Source organism: Thunnus albacares, chromosome 15, assembly GCF_914725855.1.
Source record: "Thunnus albacares chromosome 15, fThuAlb1.1, whole genome shotgun sequence".
Lineage (NCBI taxonomy): Eukaryota > Metazoa > Chordata > Actinopteri > Scombriformes > Scombridae > Thunnus > Thunnus albacares.
The window spans coordinates 11,573,625-11,600,869 of record NC_058120.1 but is presented as its reverse complement, the minus strand read 5'-3'; the positions used below and the strand labels follow the sequence as shown (position 1 = coordinate 11,600,869).

At 43.9% G+C, this 27,245-nt stretch overlaps 1 protein-coding gene across 3 annotated transcripts in view; it reads left to right on the top strand.

The window, feature by feature from the left end:
- The window catches only part of akt1 (v-akt murine thymoma viral oncogene homolog 1), a 28,949-nt gene extending 6,181 nt beyond the window's left edge, over window positions 1–22,768 (top strand). For all 3 annotated transcript variants that reach the window (XM_044374926.1, XM_044374927.1, XM_044374928.1), the window contains 12 exons: window positions 11,927–12,055; window positions 13,548–13,659; window positions 13,972–14,098; window positions 14,632–14,763; window positions 14,905–14,970; window positions 15,526–15,594; window positions 15,745–15,870; window positions 17,064–17,192; window positions 20,129–20,343; window positions 20,458–20,545; window positions 20,795–20,897; window positions 22,078–22,768. In XM_044374926.1, the coding sequence (XP_044230861.1) occupies window positions 11,927–12,055; window positions 13,548–13,659; window positions 13,972–14,098; window positions 14,632–14,763; window positions 14,905–14,970; window positions 15,526–15,594; window positions 15,745–15,870; window positions 17,064–17,192; window positions 20,129–20,343; window positions 20,458–20,545; window positions 20,795–20,897; window positions 22,078–22,157 (1,376 nt within the window). In that variant the 3' untranslated portion in view covers window positions 22,158–22,768. The remainder of the gene's footprint in view (window positions 1–11,926; window positions 12,056–13,547; window positions 13,660–13,971; window positions 14,099–14,631; window positions 14,764–14,904; window positions 14,971–15,525; window positions 15,595–15,744; window positions 15,871–17,063; window positions 17,193–20,128; window positions 20,344–20,457; window positions 20,546–20,794; window positions 20,898–22,077) is intronic.
- Window positions 22,769–27,245: the final 4,477 nt, after the last annotated feature.

The following is a 27,245-nucleotide window of genomic DNA, read 5'->3' as shown; positions in this document are numbered from 1 at the left end:
TAGCTGCTCTGACAGCGCTGTGTGGCGTGGCGTGGCGTGGCTCTGTGTCAGGCGTGAGTCCTGTTGTTTGGACGAAGAGGCATTCCTCACATACCTGCTGGCTTTGAGCGCTTTATGTGTGCATACTAACTCTGCCTTCGAACTGCGGCTGCCTCACTGAGCCCCACTCCACCACCACCACCACCAGGGTCAAAATAGGATAAGAAACCTCTCCAAATCCACTGAAGGATCTGGGGCCCTGTGCCAAGGAACCTAGCTTTTACTGGAAGAGGGGAAACTAAGACTCTGAGTCAGGGGATAAGGTGATGGGAGCAGGTCACTAGGAGAGCTTCTGGGACTCTGGGGGGAACAGAGTGCCGCTGTGGTGTGTAAGCCCGCGCTCCCCCTCCTCAAGGCTTGGGCTAAGAGCACAACAGACTGCTGTTTTAGAAAAAGGGTCAGCCTGGTTCGGCTCAGTTGGTCTCAGGCGGACACACCCTGGTCCTTCCCGTAAGGATAAAACGCTAGCTGCTATTAGTTTTTCATTAGCTCTCTTGAGTATAAATCAATGCTGCAAAGTTAGGAAGTAGGTAACAAAAAACGTATGTAGAAATTTATATTTCATTCATTCATGATTCCCCGCTGCTCTTCATAGAAAATCTACAAGCAAAGTTCACATCATGAATTATATTTCTGTTATGTGTCAGATGCTTTTAGGGTCAGATTGTGTTATTGTGTATGTTCAGGGAAAAACGAGAACAGGAACATCCTTTCTTTGGAAGGGAACATGTAAAATTTGTTTAGCACGACATCAAACATTAAGGCTGAATTGTCATTCATTCTCAGTCTGTAAATTTGTATACTCATTTATTTTTGGTATCAGATTCAGTTCTCTGCGTATCATCTGTATCACAAAACTGGCCCAGGTTCATTTTTCCACACCTTCTACAGTGCTGATCAGCAAAGAAGATTCTGATAGACAGCTAGTGTAAAATATAACTATAAGAGCGGTCAAATAGTGACTCGCAAGAAAACAGTCAGGTTGTACGGCGGTGAATGTGCACATACGTTCACACATGCATGCACACAGTTCTAGCAGTGACACCCTTCTAGTTGTGACACACACACTAAACAAACAACCCTTCAGGAATAGTGAGTTGGCATGCTTGTCGCAGCCCAGCAGCTGTGCCCTGTGAAATGTCACCCAGTGCCTCTGTGTTTTGATTGGAGGGCGTCCGCCTGCCTCCTTGACAGGAAAGCTTTTAGTGTCGCGTCACTGTCATGCAGTCTTTGCCCCAGAGCCACTGCACAGAAGGTGAACCTGCAGTGGCCCTGTCTCTCTGTCCATCACCTCAGCCAGGCAGCCCCCATTCAACCACTATCCTTCCATGTTGCACCTTGAGTAGAGTTTTTTTGTGTGGTGGCGCCACCCAAGTGACTCACATCTCTATGTGGGCGTAATAATAAATGGCTTATACCACTTCCAAGTGTGTTCAGCATGCTCATTACTCCCATGTGTGCACTCAAAACACCAATTTAATGTTTTACAAAAGATAGCCCTTCATATTTCCATCAACATTTTGTGTGTGTTCCGTGGACCCGGTCTAGCACCGAAATGTGTTCTTATGGGTCTTAACAAAAGCAGGTACAGTTTAAGTGTGGCCTCATCCTCCAGTAATGCCTATTTAATGGTTCTACATGATGAATGGATTTCATGGTGGGCTAGTCACATGCACAGAGCACTGCAGCTCTGGCACTTCAACTAAACACATCCACGCCACTCACTCTCGCTCTTTGATTCCTGTCTGATTAGTCATGTTCAGCATGCATATGTGAAAGGCTCCTGAAAGAAAGTGGAACAAGCATTGTGCCTTAGTACCTTGTAAAACCCCCAGTAGAGCTAATCTGTCATTAGAGCTCCAGATTCTCAGCCTTGGAGTGCTCTGTACATTTGTTCCAGACAGGCTGCACTCAGTGAGATGATCTCATTCTGAAGGACACACCTTCATACTTTCTCCTTAAGCCTTGCGCTGTAGTAAAGCGTCTGGATTGTGGACACCGCCTGGGATGTGTTGTTGTGGTTGTTATCTCGGATATCTGTTTTTTGGAAGGACAGCGTTGGAATGCAAGACAAAGCAGTCGAATAGGAGAGTACGAGAGTAGAGTAGTCTGGACATACGTATGCAAATGTGTGAATGTGGGGATAGTGTGAAGCATATTTGTTTAGAAGTTACATCGCCAGCAGGACATTACCCAGTGCTCTTATGCACAGACCGCATCGCAAGTACAAGCTTGCAAAAACTCTGTAACTTTGTTGTTACTATCATAACCAGTTGTTATGCGTCCCCAAATGATACTTCCCTTTTAGATCTTTCACAGAGTGCACCCACACACTTTGAATGTGCCTACGGCCTCTAGTGGCCACAGAGACCGAGCAGCATGTTATTTCTTTTTGCAAGTGTGTTTTTCCAAAGTTTCCATCAAAGCCAGAGCATCATCAGACATCAAAGAGGCAGATTGTGGGTTCCCTAGTTTCCAGGGAAGTGCTGCGGCCAAGAACCCAGTGAAGCTCGACAGAACAGCGCTCGCTTGTCCTCCCCTCTTCCCTGGCCCTTGTTTGTTTGACTCATTTGCTCCCTGACAAGTATAAAGAGCCGGCCCCCTCGTTAGGCTAACGAAGGCCGCAACAACTGTTGGATTTGGGTAGCACGCTCAGCTGGCTCCGTCTCATGAGAGGAGGGTTGGAGCGAGAGAGAGAGAGGGAAAGCAAGAGAGCACACCAGTAGAGACAGTGAGGGGAAGATAGTGAGGGGCAGGCAGAGAGAGAGAGAGAGAGAGACAGAAGTTGTGCAGCGTCTTTGTGATGTTCCCAGAACATTGCTCAGTGACCCAGTCGGCCTCAGGAGAGTGGATGGATGTTGTGTGCGACGTGCCACAGAGACCCTCTCATGGTTTGGTTTGGAGCTCATCAGCTGATTGGGTCCTTTGCTGGTCATGCGGCTGAAGGACACCCATGAGCTGCTCCTCCAAGCGAGACCTTGTTGGTGGTCCAGGAAAGTGCATGAGACTCAGAGACGGAATGGGAGGGAGGGAAAGAGGAGAAAAGAATGCACGGGTTTTGTGAAACACCAGACACAGTAGTCAGTGTAGCTGAAACTTTCTTTTTTTTTTTTTTTTTTTTTCATCTTTTGAATATCTGTGCCTTGTGCATCTGGTGAGCAGGCCTTGCAACAATTGAGCCAGCATTTTCCACATTTGTATTAGTTTTCACTGTAAGAGCTCAGCAAGGGAATGTGGTGTTCCTGCACTGTTAAAAGCTCTTCAAAGGAGCAGACCCACCTGATTAAGAATGTCTCATGATGCTGCAATGCTGACTGTCTCAGGACTTCAGGATTTTGACTGGCTGCCAGCTCTGCTGCTAGGCTCGCCCAGGCTTCTACACATCCCCTCATTATGGCTGTCATGGGCCACACACTGCAGCAACACACACATTACGTACTGCAGGACTGGAACAATAGCTCATGCAATTTGCTAATAGTTTCACCTACTTTGCGAGGCATTTACAGTCTAAAGTGCAAAAGTCTCAAGTGCACATAAAAATAAGCAAATCATTTTAAATGCATCCCAAAATTATTCTGTTTGTCATCTTGAAGCTTGTGGATGATGTCTTACAGTTTTGGAATTACTTTTTAAATTATTAACAAAGTTTTGCAGTGTTTTATTGGTCAAATTTAGAAGTGTGACTACATTAATTTATACGTCAGTTATATACGTAATTATATTTTTGTATCCTTTTGTTGTAAGTTCAGTGCTGTTTGCAGCATTTTTTTAACCGAATAATGGCCACTAAACATTAAAGAACTGATAATCAAGTCTAAAAAAACCCATCAATTTAGCAGATGTCTTATCAGCAATTTGCAGAGTTGTAGATTTTATATTGTAGGCTTGTATAATTTATATAGCAAAGTTCAATTTAAAAGCACTTAAGACGCTAGTATATAAAGAAATAGAATCAAAGAGTTACTGATGTTAGGCCACCCTTCCGGGCCTACTGGTTAAGACACATACCACATAACCGCAACATCCACGGCTGTGGACCTCCTGTTACATGCCCTACCCATCTCTCTACCCATGTTTCCTGTCTTTCACCTGTCAGATAAAGTCAGATAAAGTCAGTTAAAGAATATCAATAGGAAAACAATTTAAAAAACTAAGCTGAGAGAGAGAAAATGGATTTTTATAGATGGCAAACAGGGAGTTAGATATCATTTGGTGTTGGGAATTTATTAGTTTGACTGAAAGCAATCATCATACCATGTGTTATTTTTTAATAACTTTTTGCAAATAACTTTCCAACATTGGTGGTTAAGTACTGAGACACAACCCAACTGATCAACAGCAGTGGAAGTTGAAGTGCCAGACAGATCTGGGAGCAGAGCCCCTGTAGGCAGAGTCCAGCAGCAGAGGGTGTCACACCGGGAAGCCAGCGCTCTGGCCGGGTGTCTGGCCGTCAGCACGGACCCCCTGCTCTGGGTAATGGGAAGCAGTTTTCCTGCTAAATGTGGTGGAGAGAAGTAAATTACTGGGGTGCAGCTGTCGGCAGGCAGGCTGGCTGGCATGGTGGGGGGAACCAGGAGGCTGAGAGGAGGTGGCACCTCCACCACTCGCCTCCTCTCACGGCAAGCCCGCTGTGTGCTTACTTTGCTGTGCAGAGTCCGCCTGCTCACCACAACTGTGGTGCTCGGCAGCGCTTTCTGTCTCTGTTGCTCTCCTTCCTTTTTGTCTCTGTCGTTTCCTTGCTGTCTTCATCTCTGTCCTTCCTCTTGTTCTCTTTCATTCTTACTCCCACATTCTTCCTCTTCTCTTAGTCTCTATTAACACCCCCCCTTTTCTTCTTTGCCTCTGCCTGCCCCCTCCAGCTCAACGCCTCTCAGTCCTCCCCCACTTCCAGCGCATGCTACCCGCCCACCACCCCACCACCCTGTTGCTAGGATAATGACCCTGCTGACAACTCAGACCCATGGCGGAAGCGGCTATGGACCAGCGAAAAGCTCCCAGTCTCTGACATCAATCACATCACTGGCACCTCTCTCCAGTTTAGGGAGGGTAGGGGAGACAGAGAGATGAAGGGGATGCTCAGCTGTCTGCAGACTAAGAGTTGACTGTATGCTCAGATATGTGGGCATGTGCATCCTCCACATCAGCTTATTCTGGCACAGGGAACATATTTTGCAAAATATTCAGAGGTTAAATGTATGCCAGTACAAGAAGTTTTAGCGCACTTTTAGAAGGAAGTTGATGTTGATCGTATCAACAGCTGGAGAGTACCTGTCACTGTAAAAAAACGGATGCTGTGGAGTTTATTCCTTGTTCGTTTGAGAGTTTTAGATCCTACAGTGTCATTGAGAGTTCATTGGCACTAATTTGCTCTAAATAATGTGTGTTTATTTGTTTGCCATGCAGTAACCCAGTTAACTAATCCATGGACTGCTTGTTTACCCAGGGAGAGGGGGCAAATCTCAGCCCCAGTGTGGCAGGGGGGAACTTCCCACAGTGTCTCTATGGTAATCAGCAGGTGTCACTCACCACGGAGAAGAAGTGAGGGCTTTCTTACAAGCGTGAGAAAGAGGGGCAGCCTCCATTGCGCCCCCCACCCCCCTTGCTTTTTTTTTTTTCCCCTGTTGGGGTAGCAGCAGCAACCGCAGTGACAGAGAGAAAGAGAGAGGGATAAGGGGAAGAGACAGAGAGGGCTACATTGGAGGCCGGGGTGGCCCTTCCCCACAACCTGTTGATGCTGCTGCCAATGCCCTGGCAATGGATCCCCCTATCCAGCTGCATGGGAGAGAGAAAGGCCAACAAAAGAGGTTTGGGAAGGAGGGGGGGATGTCAGGAAGACATAAAGAGAAGGGGGGAAAAAAATGAAGGAGACCAAACTCCTGGACAGTTTAGGATGGCATGTGAGCCTGGTGCTGCCTTATATGGACACGGTGAGATGGGCAAATGGGTAGATGGGTGTCCGGGCAGCACGAGAGGCCCAGCTCAGAGCTCTGTGGAGGAGGATGGTGGAGGCGGAGTTTGCGGTTGCTGGGGCTCAGTGGTGACCCCTGCATCAGGGAGCCCCCTCTCCTCTGGAGCCGGCGGCCCGTGGCTCATTGAGATGCAGGGCACAGGGTGGCAGGCCGCAGCTGCAGCCTACAGGCAGAACCCGGCAGAAAAGGGCCGAAGGGATGGCGGGGGCGGCTGAGGAAAAACCAACAAAAGGCGCAGCCCCCTCCCCCCTCCTCCCTCGCTTTGGAGTTCTAATTCCCTAATCCTCAACCTCCGCCTACCCCCCCTCTCATCCGATTCTCACCACTCAAACACACACACATACACACATGCACAGTTCATGCAGTTACCACTGGCTCCCTTCCTCTCATCCCCAAGCCATGAATGGCCAGACGGGGACAAAACCCAACAGCAGCCCCCTCAGGAAGTCCAACCACTGGGTGTGGGCACTGAGAGGCGCATTTTGTCTGACGCTCTCTTGGTTCCTCTCACCCTGTGGTGTGTATGTGCGTATTCACCTACATACAGTGTGAGTGTGTGTGTGTGTGTATGGTTTATCTCATGCCAGATGACTAAGGTGGGCCTCTCTGTTTTAAGATTATTGTTTTGGATTTTTTATTAAAACCCCTCAAAGAAGTAAAAAAGACGAGATAGAACAAGGGGCGAGAGAAAGAGATGATATACAGCAGAGCTGTTAGTTTGGACACATTGTAAGGACACTGTGGCCTCTCTTTTTGGGGGCGGCACGATGAATGCTGCTTGATGCGCCTTATTAAAAGCCAACAAGCCACAGCAGCTGGGACCTCAGCATTCCTGTCGTTGTCATGTAGAGACGAACAGAACAGGACGCTCCTCGGAATCAGCCACTAACCTCTGTCACTCTCTGTCCTCTTTCTCTCTCTGCTTCTTGTGTCTAAAGCTGTCCACATTTTTCCCTTTTTTATTTATTGACCCCTCAATGGCCAGCCCTTACTGTTAAGGCCTTTTAATCCAAGTTGACTTGCAAATGGCTTCAGCATCGAAAGGAAGCACTATTGTAAATTTTAATCCCTTTAATCCCTCTTTTTTTTTCTCACTTAAAGGATCAGGTGAAACTTTTAGATTTGTGAAATTGCATTCTCTTAGTCCAGCATCTGGAGTAGAACGATTCACTTGAATTAACTTTAATTAAGAGATGTCTTGTGATACAGGTTTACCTCTGTCCTCATGCAAACTCTGATGGGGTACCTTGTTGGATCGCAAACCGTTATGCGCAGACTTTATACAGTACTTATGATTTGTCACACATGCACACATAAGCAAACAAGACAATGCTCCATCATGTGCAGCTGTGGCGGAACCTGTTCTTCCCCCCTTGTACCTTGATGTGTGCGTGCGTGTGTGTGTGTGTGTGTGTGTTTGGGGTATAGAGGGCGTGGCAGTGGCAGCCTGGAGCTGTCCGCACACAGGGCCATGCAGCAGTTGGCAAATAAAGATGAATTCTGTTGTGTTTGGCAGCGGTTCTTCGTTCATTATTTTCCACTTTGCCCAGCGCGCATCCCAGACCTCAGCAGCTGCTTGTCATGTAAAGACACTCTATCAGGCCCTGACAGCTCCTCCCATGCACACACATACACACAGTGCACATGGATCATACACACTTCACTTGTGCTCACACCCCCCACTCGCAGTCCTACATATGTGGGGAACATATGTAGTGATCTGTCTCACTACCACTCTGCTCAGCACAACTCTTTGCACACTGCGTAGCTTTCTCATCCCCTCTAGTTCTCTCATCTCTCATCTGGTGTCAAATCAGTCTTCCTATTCCTCTGTCCTTCCCCCCAATTTCATTGAGTTCAGCCACATGTCTGCTGTCACACTGTACTTTTATTAGAACAGCTTTGATTCTGGGGCACAGCATTTAGTGTGTTTCCTCCATAGCTAAGTGTGTCTGTCTGTCTCGGCATTTACAGTCAGACACTTGAAGCAGGTTTTATCTTATCTAGGTTGTGGTCAGTCTGTCTATTGGCCAGTTTCCTGTTTTGGAGAACACTTTGACATCAAACAGGTTTAGTTTACAGGAACGCTGTGATGATGAACTGACTTAAAAGCAGAAGGCTCTCCTGTGTTGTTATGAGGCCCATTGTCCTTTGTCAGCAGTCTACACTGTGTTTCTCACTGTACACAGGATGTATTTATGGTCTACTCTGCAAAGCATTGAAGTCAAGCATACAATTTTGAAAGCTAGCATCAGAAATTTTAGATAATATTAAATAAGTGAAAATATTTGGTCTTGATTTATTTTGCTGGTCTCTATTATAGTTGCATAACACTCCTTTTGCCTAGTAAATGTAGCAATGTAGTCCTTTTTCTACATTTACTCACCTAAATGTGTGTGCGAGTCAACAATAAAAAATGCAAAAAGCATAACTGTTATTTTCACTGTCACATCATGTCAGTGCATAAGTAAGCCACGCTGCGGAAAGTAGAACTGAATAAGAGTAGAAGAGGAAATGGGTGTAAATAGGAAGCTGACAAGGGTCATCTTTGTTGTTTATGCAGACTGTTTGCGGGGGGTTGCACTGCAGAGTGGCGAAGATATACACATACACAGACAACCGGATATGGCTGCTTCCACTGTTGTCATGTGACCAGGTTTGTGTGGTTAGAGACGAGGAAGTTGCTGTGTCCTCCTGTCTAGAAAGAACGTGTTCAAGTCAAAGATTTGGTTTGCTAATGTGGAGTTTCTCAATAGGTGGCTTTTCTTGGTGCCACATCCCTCCGACATTCTATTGATGTCAAAGACGTGTGTCTGTGTCGAAAAAGATGATGAAAACCTTGCACAAACTGTTTTTCTTTTCTATATCCTCATGTGGGAATTGTGATTTTTTTGTTTCAGTTTTTGTAGTCACAGTATCAAAGTAGCTGTTTCACTAATCACAGGCGGGGTTTAGACCCTCAGTGTCACATTCCTTCATGAGCTTGTTTACCTCCTTGTGTGCTGTATGGGGCCTTTGTCATAATGCCCTTTCTATCACAATTACATAATTCAGGTACAGTGACAGTGGTCAGAGGAGTCTAGTGACTAAGAATGGTGAGCTCGCATCGTCATCTGTCTGACATCCATGTGACCGAGCCCACCTCAGTGTTGGAGAATGTCTAGCTGATGCACGCCAAGCCATGCAACGCTGCATCATGTATGACCACCCATGCTACTTCTGGTGGGTGCTGTGCGTCACTAGGGGGCTGGCAGGAAGAGCTGAGAGCCTTCCAAACTGAATGTTGTTGTCACTCATTACACACAAATAACCTTCAGTGCCTACAGGCAGTGCACACAAAGAAATTTATTTACACACAAGCACATACATGCGTAAACATAAACACCTGCCTCTGCCCATCAGGATCTGAATTCTATAGTGTAAGTAAGGACTCTACTCAGTCTGGATGTGATTTGCTGCATTCCAGCTGCCAAACCAAAACTTCTAAACTGAAAGTTTAGACTCCACCGGCCAGACAAGCGTGGACGTTGTGCCTTCATCTGGTGTCACGGTGTCAGGTAGGGAGCTCATTATGTTGGCTCTGCATTGTGCACATACTGTCCTCAGTGTGGGCTGGCATGGACTATAGCTGGGGGATATGGGTCAGCCAAAACCTGACCACAGAGAGAGGCACCAGCTGGGGCCCAGCTGAGGAAAACAAGGCTCGGTGCGGAGGGCTCAGGAGACTTTCTGGCCGCAGTGTGAAAGATTAAGGCAACTAATGTTTGTGTTGAACGGGCTCTAGGTTTAATTCCCAGCTGATACTTGTATGAATACATGTACTCTTTTGCGCTTTGATGATTTAGATTTTTATGCTATCCATGTCCGCAAGCGCCAAGGTGCCGAAGTAAGGAAGTCTGGTTGTCTTGAAGGCTTGTGATAAATAACACTACGCATGTGCATTCTCTGGAGATCAGCACACACATGGGTGACTGATGTGGAAGTTGATTGGTGAAGCTTGTAGTTTAAAACAGACAAACGACTCATCACAGTAATTGCGTTACATTGAAACAGGCATGAGGGAAATCCACCAAACGGATTCCTGCCGGTGTGTATTTCAATTAGGACAGCACATCTAATATGAGTGGCTTTGTCGGAAGGCTGTGAGAAAAGGCAATCTGATGTCTGACAAAGTCGAGCTAATTTCTAAATGAGATATGTTTGGTGTGAAAACACTTACTCTGCAGAAAACTGGATGAAAAATCTCCTCCGGTGCCATGATGAAAAATGTAATAAGGTATTGGACATCTGCTGTGGATTGAAGACTAAAGTATATTGTGCTCTGGGGCAGATGTTTCCTCTAGAGTGGTGATTGGTGCCACCACCTTGCCAGTCGCGGTAAATCAGGTGTTTTTACACTTGGGTGTTTGCTTTGGGTTTAATGACTTTATACTCTGCTAGAAGGTGATGTAAAGAGTGTTTTACAAGGCTTTCATCCTGCTGTATGTGATCAACTTTGCTAGAATGGTTGTACTTTTCTAAAGTGTCCTTGTCCTTTCCTCCCCTCCTTTTATCTCGACAGAGAAAAGCCATATGGAGGATGTCCTATTAGGGTTGGCTGCTCGTGTCGTCACTTTCTCAAAAAATGTTGAAAAGAAGCGACAAGAGGAAGTTCATAATTTCGAGGTGTCAAAAGTGACAAATCTCGACAAGTGACGTTCAGTCAGAGTAAATTATTTTCCTCTCCTTAAATATTTTATAAGGACACACACTAAACAGAGGCGACATTACAAGTTGCCGTTTGTTCTGCATCGTCTCAAACTGATCAGTTTCATCAGTCAGAAGTGTGTGTTTGAAAGAGGGTAACAGAAGCTCATATTGACAGATCTCCTATCCCTCCCCTACAGACACAAACACACACACACACACACACATCCTCTGTGTCTCACACATGCACACCACACTTCTGTGTTGGAGGAAATGGGGCAATTAAGGACAGCTTGCTACGGCTCTGCATGGGGTTAATATGCGGCTCCGTAATTAAAAATAAATTACATTTTTCCTGTATAAATATTCAAGTCCCACTCCACTGTGTGCCACTGCCTTGTTATGGTATGTAAGCTATTTTTTTCCCCCCGTCTGCAAAACATCTGGCACAACATTTCCTGAAGCATCACCGGAATAAATTGAGTTTTGTCTGCCTACGAGAGATTCATTTGTGTGATGCTAGTGTGTCTAAGTGAATGGGATGGACATGCATGGCCTGAGGTTATGGGTGTTGTCTAGAAAATGGGAATTGTGGGAGGTTTTTATTTGAAAATCAGATTGAGGTTTGGGCAGACACGATGCTGGTGTTACAAAAAGATTGATAGCAAAGAGACAAAAAAAAAAAGTGGCTGCGGTTGATGATATGTTAAACTGCATTTACAGACTAGACTCAGATTCTAAACTTGAACTTGCCAGCTCAAGGAAATGGTGGGAGAAAGTTTTTAGACAGTTTGAATGTTCCCTGAGAATCTATCTAGAGTGCAAATCACTGCTGGAAAGGGGACAGACGGGGCAGGGGGAAAGGGTCCTGACTCCTACTAAAACCACCATTTGTCCTGCAGCTGACCTACACTAAAAGAAAGACGGTGACAAGATGGTCATTTTAGGGAGCCCTAGTGAACAGCATAGTAATTAGATTGCAGGAAATGGGTTGCACCTCTGGGAATTTAAACAGAAAGAGAGAGGACGACATAGTTCTGTCATTAATCACGAAGCCACAATGTAAACAAAATGGTTGTGCACTGGTCGGCATTTTGAGCGTGGAAGCACGTTCTCTCAACGTGCATCATGAATTGTTTTTTGAGCAGAAACTCTGAAAGTCTTTAGTCACAAGTTGTTTAATTTTCTCTCCTGTTATTCAACAATCCCCTTCAATCTCTTTCTCATATCAGGAGAATACATCAAGACCTGGAGGCCAAGGTATTTTCTCCTGAAGAGTGATGGTACATTCATTGGCTACAAAGAGCGACCGCAAGATGTTGACCAGCTGGAAACCCCCTTAAATAACTTCTCTGTAGCACGTGAGTATCTGCTTCAGAGAAACCACTACATTTTTTCCCCTCTGTTTCTTGGCAGCTATTTTTTACTGGTTTTGTTTGCTGCTTTCCTGTTTTTACTTGCATTGTTATAACCAATATGTTCACATACTTGTTTTACATTTACCTCAGCTGTATACCCGCTTTGAAAAGTAATTATTAACAGGAAAAAATGTTCTTAAAAACTTTGTCCAAGTGCCTATTAGGTAAAGGTATGAAAGAGAGTAGTCTCTAATAATATGATAGCGCATCTCTTTATCATTGCATGTCACTTTTTAAATGATTATGAATAGAAACATTAGCAATTTGGCTGTAGTATCATCTCAGCAGCATCTCTGCAAGTTTCTTTCAATAGGGGCACCGCTCCAAGGCAAAAAGCAAGCTGAACACGCACGCAAGATGTCTGGCTCCTGACATTAATACATTGGACGCCTCCTCTCTGTATGCATCCTTCCCGGCTCCCTGAAAATAACAACAGAAAATGCCCAGAGCAGCGCAGCCCACTCCATCTTCACATCAGAGAAAGTTGCTGTGATAAGCTGTGCGAATGACTGAACACAGCAATTAGAGAGCATACTGTTTGTTTAACAAAATGTTTCCTCTCCGACACTCTCGAGTTATTGTGGCTATTAGTCGCCTGATTTCAAGTATTTATGAGGCGCTGTCTCCATCAGCAGTGGCTTTGGTTTTTGTCACCGCTGCGACCCCACCGCAGAGGACACATGGTGTGTCGCTGCTGACGAGGCTGCTGCAGCTGGATTACATATTCACCCCGATGGAGCCATGTTGGATCTCAGTGGTGGTCCACTCCCCTGCCCTCCATCTATCAGGCAGAGGCCATTTTGTGTCACTTTCTGACATATTTGCTGACATGTTTCATTTGGTAACAGATGTTAATGCCAAGGAGGTGCAGATGGAAATCTCTGCTTTCTAAATTCCGTTATTAGACTGATGTGAGTAATTGTTTTGCAAACTGCTTACAAGACAATCATTTGCTGGAAAAGTGTGAGAATTTAAGAAAATTGAGAAAAGAGGATTTGCTTTATAAAAATCTTTAATTTCAGTGCTTTGTGAAAAATGTGTTTCAGTCATTTTCAAAGCGTGGCAAGATTTTGCAGTAAAGTATATTTGAAAAAAGCAAATCTTTGCAAATTTGTAAATTGGACTGAATTAAATAATAGGTGTATTTATTCATTGCCTAATTGTAAAGAATCCTGTTTTATTTGATACTACACAGATTTCAAACTATTATCAAAACCCATATCAGCAAATGTTAAGTTTGGGGCTGTCAAGTTAAAGATCAGAGTTGTTTTCCTCTACCAAAGTGCACCTGTTCTTCTCCAAATTGGCCAACAGTGTCTGTTAGGGTGGCGATAAAGATAAATGGCTATAACTGTGGGTCTGTCTCTCCCCTCTGCTCCCCTACACACTGGCCCTTCTCTCCGTCTATCTCCCCTCCCTCCCTGGCTGTGGTCAGAGTGCCAGCTGATGAAGACGGAACGGCCCAAGTCCAACACATTTATCATTCGCTGCCTGCAGTGGACCACTGTCATCGAGCGTACCTTCCACGTGGAGACCCCCGAGGAGAGGCAAGCGAGAAGCACACACCTCTTAACTTGCAGAGCAGTAAAAGACAAATCATTTACATGCAGAGAATTTGCCTGTTGCTAGAAAGCAGTTTAGCAGTTCAAGAGCTCTGTTTTTCTAGCATGTAGACACACACACAATTATACACATTTAATCATTGTTATGCTCTCGCACAAGGTCCACTGGCTATTGGCAGAACTCACACTTGAAATTGCCTTCCTGTTGATAAGAAGACAATTATGTGATTGGGCTGCTGGGCTTGCATGATGGTAAATGGGCTGATGTAATCTTTATGCTGCCTGTGCCTCCCTCAGGGAAGAATGGACTAAAGCCATCCAGGCAGTGGCTGAAGGCCTGCAGAAACAAGAGGAGGAGATGATGGACTCCTCTCCGGACCCCATGGACATGGAGGTCTACCTGACCAAACCCAGGCAAAAAGTGGTACGGCCCATTTACACTCTTCTGTGTATATTGACACATGTCAGTGACCATTAACATAAACTTTCAACTCAACCACCTTTATTCCTTCTCACCCAAAGTGTATCTTATTCCTCAACTCTGCCTTGTCTTTTTTTGCTCTTACACCACTTAAGCCCACCTTCCTTCACCTCTGCCCAATTTCTTTTTACTTTCCAAACATCAGTCGTGGGTGGCTTAGCACCAGATTGCATGTCCGCTGGGTTTCACAACCCCCACATGTGTCATGACATAAAGGTCCAAGGCCACCGGATTGGATGTCCTCCACACAACCATTTCCAACATTCTCCTTAGCATCAGGGTCAAAGGTTAACTGAGACACAACCACATATAGGCCAAACCATTAGTGGAGTGGAAATTGCATGGTGCGCAAAATAGTGCCTTAAATGCTTCTGTGCTGTTGTCAGTGGGATTGTGTGTCCTGGCTAGTTAAAGCATGAGTTTGTTAATGCTTCTGTTTGTAACCAGACGCCACCTTCTCTCCTCTGGCTCTCCAGACTATGCACGACTTTGAATACCTCAAACTCCTGGGAAAAGGCACTTTTGGCAAAGTTATCCTGGTAAAGGAGAAGGCCACAGGACGCTACTACGCCATGAAGATCCTGAAAAAGGAGGTGATCGTAGCAAAAGTGAGTGGTTGCCAGTGAGCAAGTAAAGGGGAGAAAACACTCTGGGGGGAGGGCAGTGGAGCAATGACTGATATCTAAATGGTTAGGCATTGTGAGAGTTGCACAAACACTCTTTGTGGCTTTTTTTTCCTTCTTCTTCAGGATGAAGTGGCGCACACACTCACAGAGAACAGAGTCCTCCAGAATTCAAAGCATCCGTTCTTGACAGTAAGGATCCCCTCCATATACCTATACCAAACCTTATTTTAACTCGCAGAGATCCTCAGTAGCCCCTTCAATCCAACCCAGCAGCATCCATTCAGAAAACAGGGGCATTTTTACCAGGAATGTTTTGAAGAGCTGTTCTTACAAAGGCTGCAGTCGAGCCAGGCCTTTTTATAGCAACACTGGACGTCCTTTCTATCAGTTAACCCTTTCTCTATAAGTCTGAGATGGGCTCCATCGAAAAGCTCCTTCAAAATAAGTGGTGGGTGGGAGCAACACATAATGCGATGTGCTCAGTGCAATGAATGGAACCAATGTTTGTTGTTAAAAAGCTTCAACACACTGGAAATACTACGCTGTAGTTTTTCTAATTCTATTCTTATCAGACTTTTGTTTTAAAATGTTGCTTATGGGGCAATGCTGCACTTTTGCACTATTGCACTACTCTTTGTTGTTATGTTTCACTTTACAACGAGCTGTTTAAATGCCAGCTTCCCCTTGACTTAGCTAGAAACATCATCAAGTTCTGCTTTGAGCATTTTTGTTCTTTGTGTGCAGGGCCTGAAATACTCCTTCCAGACACATGACCGCTTGTGCTTTGTCATGGAGTATGCAAACGGCGGTGAGGTAAACCATCTTAATCATCAGTAAATGTTCACCTGTGGCTGTGGCAGAATACTTGTGAACTTAAACTGTTTCTATTTTCCCTGGACTCACCAACTCTCTCTTCATCTGTCCTCTGCCCCCTCACTGTCAATCTCCCCTGTTTCCCCTCAGCTTTTCTTCCATTTGTCAAGGGACCGGGTATTCTCAGAGGAGCGGGCACGGTTCTACGGTGCAGAGATAGTGTCAGCTCTTGACTACCTGCATGCCGAAAGAAACGTGGTCTATCGAGATCTAAAGGTAGGTGGGGAAACGTGATTTCTCTCTCTGATACTCACTGTCAGCCTCACTCCTCTGTCTTTCTCCTTTCCCCCCTTCCCTTCATTTCTCCCCCGGCAAGATATAAATAGGATTTGCCTCCATCCAGAGTGGTGGCAGTGGCTGGGGCCTATTGATCCGCCTACCCCCAGATCAGTCTCCAGATCTCACTGCAGCTGGAGGCTCGGTCCATACGCTTACTGCAGCTAGACAGAAATAACCACCAGTCCAATTTGAACAGATAGCCGCCGCTTCCTATTTTAGAACGCATATGTGTTCTCAGTCGCTATATTTGTACACTTTGTTTGTGATTGATGTCATTTTATGTGCAGGCAGTACAGCACCAGAGAGATAATGTCCAGCATCATCCTAAAATAAAGAAGTTGCAAAGTCTCAGCTGCTTCTTTTTCAATGTTTGAGTTCAAAAGCTGAACAAAATTTTAATACTCTAAAGATGAGATCAGTGATGTATACTCCTCCTACACCCATGTCTGGATGTAGGAGGGCTTTGGGGGGTTATCAGTGCAGCAATTGGCATCTGTAGCCCTACTACTTCCAGCTGATAAAACTATACCAGCCAGGTCAGCACAGCACTGTCTTCTCTCCCTCCTTTCCCTCCCTCCCTCCCTCCCTTCCTCCCTCGCTCCCTCCCTTGGGTTTATGAGGCAGGCTCCCAGCCTGCTAGGGTTCTCCTGAAAATGCCAGGGTAGCAGGATTGGAGGATGTGCTGACTCTGGCCGGGCACTGCTGGCCACGTGTGAGCTACAGCTGCCAGGTGACTTTAACTGAGAGAGAGAGAGAGAGAGAGGACACACAGATATTAATAGGCCATGCAACCTCAAGTCATGACACTGCATCATGCACATCCTTCAGGCCTTTAGGTCATTTAACCTGTGCATTTTAGCACAAGGTACGTTTCTGTCCACTTGTGTTTATGCACATTTTCAATTTGTGCATAATAAAACTTCAGTTTAAATGCCAGAATGAAAAAAGGCCATAATTTCACTGGGCTGAAGTGGAAAAAGTTGCCATATTGAAAAAGAGAAAATGCAATAATGGCTGACAGAAACAGATTTTCAAAAGTAGTTGTTACGTCAACACTGATTCCTGTAACTTTGTACAATTACAGGTGTACAATTAAGTTAAGATGCTTCTTCTTTCTGTTTCTTCCTCAGCTGGAAAACCTCATGCTGGATAAAGATGGACACATAAAGATCACAGACTTCGGCCTGTGTAAGGAAGGGATCAAAGATGGCGCCACCATGAAAACCTTCTGTGGGACACCAGAGTACCTGGCACCTGAGGTAACAACAGTGATTCACTCTACCTGAGATAATGATGTCTTTTTTTTTATGAACTCATTCACTGTATGGAAGAATCTGGATTGAAGTCTCTTCTTTAATTCTTCACCTGTCTGTATGTTACCTATTGGATAGATGTTTTTATCGAGAGCTCAAATCTTTGTTGACTGTGATGGAGTGTAACAAAAGTAAACAAAAAATAAAGTGAGATCATTTTGATTGGAGTAATGTGGAGCCCAATAATGAATGCTAGTCCACATGAGACATGAGTAGATTCCAAAGAAAAATGCAGCGTGTGTTGTTGGACATCAGTGAATAAGAAGCATGTGGAAGAAAGGGCAGCTGTCCCAAAATGCCTTTCTAATCTCCAGCTGAAGTCTGTGAGTTAATGAGTGTGCCGTGTGCCCAGGGCAGGGCAGCCTGCTCTCATATTTGCTGTATGAAGAGGGGTGTGGCTACTCCCCATTGCGTGCAGGTATGACAAGTGTTGGACTGGGCTGTGTAACTTGATATTGCATTGTGTGTGTGTGTGGGCGGTGTTTATGTGAGAGTAAGAACACGAGTGTTTGCTCTAGCCCCTTGCCTGTTGCCGTAAAAATGTTTTCCGGGAGAAGGGTGTCCATGTTGACACAGTTGTCGTATCGTTGTTTTTAGCCTCCATTTGGAATTTTCTGGTTAGGGGAGGAGGAGGGGTGATTGGCTGACAGCACTTCAGGAAACGTGAGCTTCCACCCCTGGAAAAAAAAAAAAAAAAAAAAAAGACCACATTGGCTACAGCTGTTGTGTGGAACCAGGAGAGCCACAGACTCACGGCTGCTGGGATGCCTCGGCTGACCTGGGCAGAGCCAGAGGCGGTGTGAGCACGCAATCCCACAGTCTTTCAGGCTGCCGCAATGGAACACATACCTGTCATTTTCATCAGTCAGACCAAACCTCCCTCTAACCATGAGCATCAAGACATCAAGGCAAAAGCCCGGGCTGGTCTAGTATCTGAATATTTACTCCCTCGCACCTGTATAAACTGTATATTATCTATACATTTGCTTATCAGTTTTTTAAAATTCCTACGAGCCCCACCTGTCCATCCCAAACTCTCCCCGGACCGGCTCTCTCCTCCACAGAGAGGCACAGTGTATGACAGCTCCAGCCTCAGCGGCGGAAAGCAGGGAGACATCAGGGGGCGTTACCATGGCAACAGGGTCGCTGGCGAGCGTCTCTATGGAGTGCGGGCCAGGCAGTGTTACAGGTTGTTCTGCAGTAAACAATGACCTTGTTGTGTGAGCTGCACAGGAATGCTGTAACGTCTGGGAATATTCCACCCCGAGCACAGGGGAGGGAGAGGAGGGAGAGACCCAATCTGTAAAGCCTGACCAGTTTGTCTCTGAAGTAAGGAGCGGGACAAATTCTCTTTGTCACTTTTATTAATTAGTTACAAAAAGAAAACCATTGACTGAGGGAATTGGCTTTTAGGGAATATCTACTAAGAAAAATGTGGACAGGTTTAATCTAGCCACTGAAACTGATCTGGATTCACGAGTTTAGAAGATTAATGGCTGTCAGAGCAGAAGTTTGTGAGCAAAAAAAACCTCCACTATACAGAGTAGAGTCCTGGAACAGCAGCAAGTGTTTGTGCCTTTTATCCTCCATCCCCTCACTTTCTCCACCCCCTGTTTCTGCTCCTTTGGGGCAGTGTAATAGTATTAGTTTGGGGCTGGGGCCCAAGCAGGCAGACAAGCAGTCCTGGTTACGTATATGAGGGATGAGCTTGGCTCCTGCGCTCCTGGCAGCTTCACAGCTGTGGCGCTCTTCTACATATATGGGGCAGCTGCGGGCCCAGCTGTCGCACGGTGTGAATCACACGACAGCAGCGCTGGAAATAGAGACGGCCCAGTAATCCTAGCCCCACACCGGCTTCACGTTACTCCCCCTGCCCTCTCAGTCCTCCTCCTCGATGCTCACCACTCACTGCAGCGCCAGGCGGCACGGCGTGCCCACAGACACATACACGGCTGCGCGCACGCACACACACAGTAGTTTTGTTCCTTTTACGGACACATCCGTCCATCTGTTTTCCAGGACCCTCTCTCCTGGCCTGTGCGCTGTTGTGTCCATATCTAATTCTATTAATCCACCCATGTCTTTTACCGAAGTTGCTATTCTTAGGTCTGAATTGCCTAGCATCACGCTGCTTGTTTAAGAGAACAGACTGTTCTCCTTGTCTTGATTTCACCTTCAACATCCGCCTGGAGAGGTAGAATCCAGTACATGTCCCTAGAGACCTTGGAACAACTCCGCTCAGCAGCACATTAGTCATGCAACAGGTTGCGCTGTTCAGTAAGCACAACACTGAAGGAGTTTGTCTCATTAAGAACTGTTGAGAAAAGTAATCTTATGGAAATAATAAATTAGCAAATATTTCCATCCCTGTGATGGTTGTATGGTTGTGTTCATTGAACAGTCTGTTTGTAAGACCCTGGTTTGTGTTTGTTGCTCCACGTTTTGCTTATTTAAGCGACCCACACCTCTGCTGCTTGTTGATCTGTATGTGTGTGTTTGTGTATGTGTGGAAGGCCCTGTGGTGATTAAATATGCAGGGCTCCAGGGGAAACACTATCCTTGCTCCTAATGTGAGATGTGAGTCAGTGTTGGCTGGGGCTGCCTCAAAATCCCAAACCAGGGGGGAGAGCAGGTGATTTTGGTGGGGGCGGGGTGATGGGGGCAAACCAGTTGCTTTAGGGTTTGTATATTCAGCCGAAAGACCTGCTGTCTTCACAACCTTCTGATGTCCAAACATAAATGTAATGGGGCTCATTAGGTTTTTTTTGTACTATATATTAAGGCAATATGTGTGAAAACTGTAAGATCTACATACTATACACCCTCGCGAATATCCCAACAGTTGCATTAAATAAACTTTCACCCCACTGCCAACCCCCTAGGTGCTAGAAGACAACGACTATGGCCGTGCTGTGGACTGGTGGGGTCTGGGAGTGGTGATGTACGAGATGATGTGCGGCAGACTGCCCTTCTACAACCAGGACCACGAGAAGTTGTTTGAGCTCATCCTCATGGAAGACATCCGCTTCCCCCGGACACTCGGTCCCGAGGCACGCTCGCTGCTCTCTGGCCTTCTCAAGAAAGACCCAATGCAGAGGTGGAAAAGTGCAAATTGATTGATTCAGTGTGACAAGAAAATGATCAGCAGTTCGAAATTTGCATATTTATTGATATTTATCTTGTCATAACACATTTTGTGTTGATCTTCCAGGTTAGGTGGCGGTCCTGACGATGCCAAGGAAATCATGCAGCACAAGTTCTTTGCCGGGATTGAATGGCAAGACGTTTATGAGAAGAAGGTCAGTTTCTAAGATGCTCACACTGTTCTTGTACACAATGTTCTTCCTCATTCTTAGTGCATTGTCATCACTGAAATGACACCGAACTCGGATAGTCCCTCCACTCCCCTCCCAGGGATCAATAAAGTTACGTCAATTGAAGCACCAGCATCTAGAAAAGATGTAGATTGTCATCAGACTGACAACTGTTACCAAACTGACTGTTGACGCTGATGTGCTGATATGTTTGTGTCTCTTCCCCTCAAACAGCTGGTCCCACCGTTTAAGCCCCAAGTTACCTCGGAGACAGACACACGATATTTTGACGAGGAGTTCACAGCACAGACCATCACTATTACGCCACCCGGACAAGGTAGCATCTTACCATACACGCTCACACACTCACACACTCTTACATACCATATATCTAATAGGGCCTTGCATATATGTAATAACTCAAATCATCAGACTGTTCCCTATAACATGGAGCTTAATGGTCCTGTGTTTGAATGTGATGAGCACTGTGGGAGAGGAGATGAACTGTCTCCTAACTCGTATGATAAATTCTCATCCACCCCGCGAGACTTCATTAAGCACGAGAAATTAAACTTTCAATTCACTCAAAATGAGAGCAGACATGGGATCATCATTGTTTTAAGTTTCATTTTATGTTAAGCTGTCTGACCTTTGAGTGAATTCCCCATAAGTTTACTTGTAAACTGAAGAGGTTAGGTGTTTTTCCTTTTTTTATATTAAATTTTGTACTGCATTCCTGGGATGAGACATGAGTTAGTTTTGGCAAGTTCATTAATAATGTGAGTAAATAAACTATTCTGCAGGCATACCTGGCTCCCTTGAGAACAGTCTGCCCTCTTCTGGAGAGCCAATGCCATAAAAACACAGGATCGTACCTCACAAAGTCATCATATGCATGTTAATGACAGCCGATATTAATGCAGAGATTATACACTACAAAGAAAATATACTGAGATAAGTCACAGTATATTGGAATAAAATGATTTTTATTGAATATTTTGGTGCACTTTGGTGCTTTCAATTGATACACACAAGAGGTTTTAGAGACTATTATTAATAATGTGGATGTGATGGTCATGCAGGTAGAGAATTCACTCTTTATTTTACTCAGCAAAGACAGTTTAACAAGCTCAGACAATTGTTTAACTTAATTTAAGACGATATCTAGTAATATAACATTGTATCTCCTATCTCTAGGAATAGTTAAAGTAATATGTACCTCTACTAGGAGTGCGGGATGTTGATATAATCTGGTAAATCCCAGTGTACATATAATTTTATAAATTATAATACCATAGCATAGTAGGTTATCTGGAAATTAACTGAGAAAATCAAGGAACTAAGTCACATCGATTGTCCACACCCAGAGATTTTAAAGAGTGAGATATCATGCTTTGGCAAATTCTCTGATGATAGACGAATTTATATCATCTCACACGGTGTGTATATTTATCGTCATATCGTCCATCCATAACTTCTACATTTCAACTAACCAAGTCTTTGCCCTCCATCCCCAGATGACAGCATGGAGTCCTTCGACAGTGAGCGAAGACCCCACTTCCCCCAGTTCTCCTACTCTGCCAGTGGGACAGCCTAAACGACTCTCATACATTCCTCTGGTCCCACCATCTCCCTTCTCCCCACCCGACTGCACTCTCAAAAGACCCGGGGGAGGGGGGGGGCCATGTCCCCCCCCCCGTCCTCCCAGCATTGTCTGCAGATGCCGTTGGTGGACGCAACATTACAATCTGCAAGTTGTGTTTTACTGGAAGGAGGAAATACAAGACAAAAACAAAGATAACTGTGGTTGTTCTGTGTTGGCCTTTGAAGACTGACCACGGAGAGAGTTAACACTACCCTGCATTTCCTGGTCGTTACGTTGTATACCGAGCAGGCATCCGTACACCATAATGAATGGGGAAATGTAGTTATGTTATGCACAAATTAGGCCACTGCTATGAATTTCGAAAAGGGCCATTTTGTATTGAAAATATATAATAGAATATGAATCAACCATTTCAAATAGAAGTAGGCATACTGTGGACCAAAATATCATGTGAGAGGAGAGTGTGTTGTTTGTTGATTGGGTGATAAAACCATGTCTGAACAATTCAAATACCATTCAGATCAAGTCTTCAAGACATTTTTTTTTTTGGCTTCAAAAGTGAATGTACCATATCAAATAAAGTCAATCTTTCTGCATATTTACGTGTTGTAACACATGGTTGATTCTCCTAAGACTGAAATGCCATCTTCTGGACAGGATTTGTATGACTTTTTTTTCTTATAACCCTGATGCAAAATTGACACCAGTCGGTTTGTTATATTATCATGCAACACCATGATGAGTCTGATGAATCAATTGTGCAATACAGCCTGATGTGAGGAATGGCAGACATGCAAAGAATGCAGAGTGATTAATCATTAAAGTAAAAGCTGGCTTGCAGTGGATTCCTGTTTGCACATCGGAGTCACTGAGAGAAACCCGGTTTTCTGTTCAGATAATAAATAGCTCCTCCAGACCCCCCCCTGAAGTAAGTGCTTATAGTTCCTGATGCCTTCCTTTCTCGATGCTGTGCTGCAAACACCTCCTGGTTTCCCTCTGATCTTGATCAGTCAGGCACCCCAGTCCTCTCTGACCCTTCAGAAACTCTTCTCTCCTCTTAGGGTTTTTCCTCTATGTACAGTATTGGGTGTTTTCCACCCAGTGCATTCACTGCAGCCTCAATGAGGTCACTTTAACATAATACATTTCTTTAGGAAAACTTTGCAAGCAAACTGGGCTTCAGGGGAAAACACACAAAGTGTCATCTTTGATTTGCTACTTTAGGGGGACTTGTGTCCCTTCACGAGCTTCTTAGTTATTTATATGAGACCAGCATTGACTAAAATGAGTTTTACTGTGCCAATGATATGCACTTTGCTGCCCCAAAATGATTGTATTTGGACTCTTATTTGTATTTTATGGTTGGTAAAGATTAAATTAGCGTCTTTTATGATGTAAATTCAAATGTTGTGGATACAAATAAAATAAGAATTGCTTGTTTGTATGATTACTCCCCTTTTACAGACGGTTGAGGCTGAACTGAGACTCATGGGAACCGAAACTCTTATTTCAAAGTGTGCTAAGAGGTTTCCAAAATGCCTCTGTGTTTTTAAGATGACAGATAATCACTTTTCAGAAGTGCATCATACGTTATTGAATGTAATGGTTTTTATGGTATTGTTTTCACTTCAATCGTTTTGCAAACCTTTTGTTCATTTTTTAAAAAAAAAATCTGATTGTTACTTATTCCTATGCACACTCACCCTTTGCTGTCACCTTCTGAAAATAGGGAAATTCATTTTGTACTTTTTGTTTTTTATTTCAACTTTTTTTTTTGTACCTGCCCTCCCATATTCCTGAGACTGAGGACACCAGCTTTAGTAAACAAATAATATAAACTTTGTACACTGTTTTTACTTGTTTCTTTCAAATTGATGAAATAAAAAGGTCTTAACAATAAGCTGTGCAGACTCATCTTTCACTATGAAATATTACAGTCCTGCCCTTGAAGACACACAAATGAGCGCTTTGATGTGTTGTAAAGAGTCCAGAAGTCAAAGTAATGAATCTAATATTCTGCCATATTAAAAGCAGTGTGAGATATTGATTACTGTGTCTAGACATTTGCAGAAATTAAAATGTTGAGATGAGTTTTCCAGGAAAAGAAAATTATTAATTTTTTCATCCTTTTCTGGTGCAGTTATGTTGTTTTTCCACACAAATGATCATCCTTGTCTTTCCGTTTGCACCTGAAATTCCTTTAAGGTGCAACAGCTACATTAGTAGTTTTTTCTTTTACTATCTGCCGCTAAATAGTAAAAAAAAAAAAAATGAATCAATACGAGCAGGAATTGTGTTTATCTAAACCTCACTGTGATCACACCCCACAGACAAAACATGGCTAAGTTTGTGAGACAAATGTTCCAGCACTCAGCAGCTCTGACTGTGTCTTGGCTGTGTTCTCTGCCTCCGCAGGACTGCTCAGGTCCATGTCTGGGGCTCCGCAGCTGGTCTGAGACGGGGAAGATGCTCCCCCTGGGCCTCGGGCAGATGGTACAGTCTCTGGAGCAGATGTTGACAGCCAGGGCTCACAGTCTGTCTTTGGCCAGCTGCAATGCACAGCGCCACACAGCGAGACCGAGGTTTGGCCCAGTGTGGCGCTCACCTGACAACCATCCCTCACCTGACTCCAGCTGCACTGCCCGAAACACACCGTGCTGCGGCTGCAAGCTCTGCCACGGGTCTCCCTTGGGTGATGTAGTGTTGTGCTGTGTGAGGAACATGTCACTCATGCACACACTGCAAGACAGAGCTCTTCTCTGCTTTGTACTAGAGACACAAGTATTTCCTGTTACAGTATGATGACAAAATACAGAGAGGCTGGTACTCACATACTCTGAATGTATGAAATACCAGGCAGTGTTACTCTTGTTTAAAGGTAGGTGAGTCCAGTTAAAGCCAGTATAATGATTTAACGTATTGAATCTACAAAAGTCATAAAGGTTGTAGAGAAGCAGACAAATAAGAGGATTTTTAGGTTTTGAGAGACACGAGATATGACTTACGAAAAAGGGCCTGCAACTCAAAATAAAGAGAAATGACCTTAAAAGTAAACTATTTTATTATTTGCCACCACAGATGTTGTTTTTTTTGTTCCCTAATGTTACAGAGGTGAGACTGCAAGATCAGCTACACAGCAGACACTCGCTTGAACTGTAGGAGACAGTAAAAGCATGAGGAGAGGATGAATCATGAACTGTTACCTGGATCATAAACTCACTCAATGTGGTGTCATGCAGGTCAATTTCTTCCATTTTAAAACAATATGCAGTTCAAGGTGATGTAACCTTAAAAAGTAAATGCCTGTGTCTATGTCATAATAATAGGAAAAAGCACAGGTGTCACTTATAACGTTAACAATAGCTGCGTTCTATTCAAGTGAACCTGAAGCAGCTACATGGAATGCAGCTGTCGTTCATTTAATTGTTTTTACCTGTGATTTTCTCACTATTACTTGTGGAATGTTTTCCATGACAAAAGTCTTGTTGTTGTTGATGGAGCTTGGTAAGAGGAAGTGGTGTCATGATTTGGTGAAAGAGCAGGTTTGTTTTTATGAGGGTGGGGGGGTTTAGTGTTACAGAGGTCAGAGCACTTAGAAACATCATCCTATTTACTAGAAACCCCCTGACAACACTAGAGCAGAGGTGTAGTGGAGGGAAAAAACTCACCTGAACACAGTATAAGTTTACTTTACTCACTCTGTATAATAATATAATAATTATAATATGAATATACATCAGTGTATAGATTGTAATGTATTTATGTAATATATGCACAGATTATTTATATGTTTATATAGTAGAGATGCTTGGCCTTACAGACTTACTACCAACTCACTTAGAGAAAAATATCAGCGTGAGTTCAATTGAATGAATGAATTATTAATATTGTTCCATGGTCACTTCATAAAAAAATTCCCTTATTTTAATTTTCCTGTGACATAAATGTAATGTTAGAGGGAGATGATGCTAAAGCGCCACCCAGCGGTTACTGAGTAGATGTAAAACAACTTTCACACATGAACATCGCCAGATGTTTTGTTAAGTTGTAATCGGGAGCAAAGAATGACGTAGACTGACTACTTCAAAGTTGGATTTGAATTGCGTTAGACAATTTCACGGTAAACTGTAATAATTAGTGACACAAATTTAACTTTTCAACAACGAGTCAACATTATTCCATTTACAGCCTGACGCGGTGCAGTAACTCATCTGAACAGTTTGAGCTCGTTGCCACGCATTAATCTTTTTACTGACTGTTCACCTGTACCTGGGATGTTTTTCTGACTCACTGTGCCAACGTGAAACACAGCCGGATCAACAAAGTCCTGTCCCCGTGAATAGAGCCAAAGATCGTTTATAAAGAAGATGAATCACCCGGTGGTGAAAAGTCTGGTGTGATCTGCAAACATGGCCCTTTAGTGTATTTGTTTTATAAACGTGTTAATGAGTTCAACACCTCCAATTTTTAATCTACTTAGTGATGTCATAAATTCCTACTGGGCAGCCCTACAAAACCGTTATCCTACTGATCAGGTGGGTCATATATTCGTAGATAGGCAATGAAGTAAGTAAACTAAATAAAGAATTATATTCATAATGAATGAAAAATTGAAGTACAAATATGCCATCATTTAAAATAATGTTACATTTATTAACTAGCAAAACATCAGATGAGATTATTAATATTAGAAAGAATCAAGAAAAAATACATTCATGCCGCATCTGAAGGGAACAAGTTATATAATCTCTACTGTATAATAGTTAACTTAGTTAGTTATTTTTGTGTTGGTCTTTGGATTGAATACATCAGATGATGTGATCTAGTTACACAGAAAAACTGAAAAGCACTCAATGGCAAAGAGAAATAAAAAGAAATAGCATTGCCTCATTCTCAGCAATATGTTTGTCTAACTTCTTGTGGGTGGATTTTAATGTGATCATTTAAATAATAAAATAATTGAAAATCTAAATTAAAAAAAGAATAAATAATTAAATATCTAAGTATCAATAATAAATATCTCTCCCTGAACATAATTAGCTAGTAGAAGAATACTATTTGTTGATTGGTAACATTCAT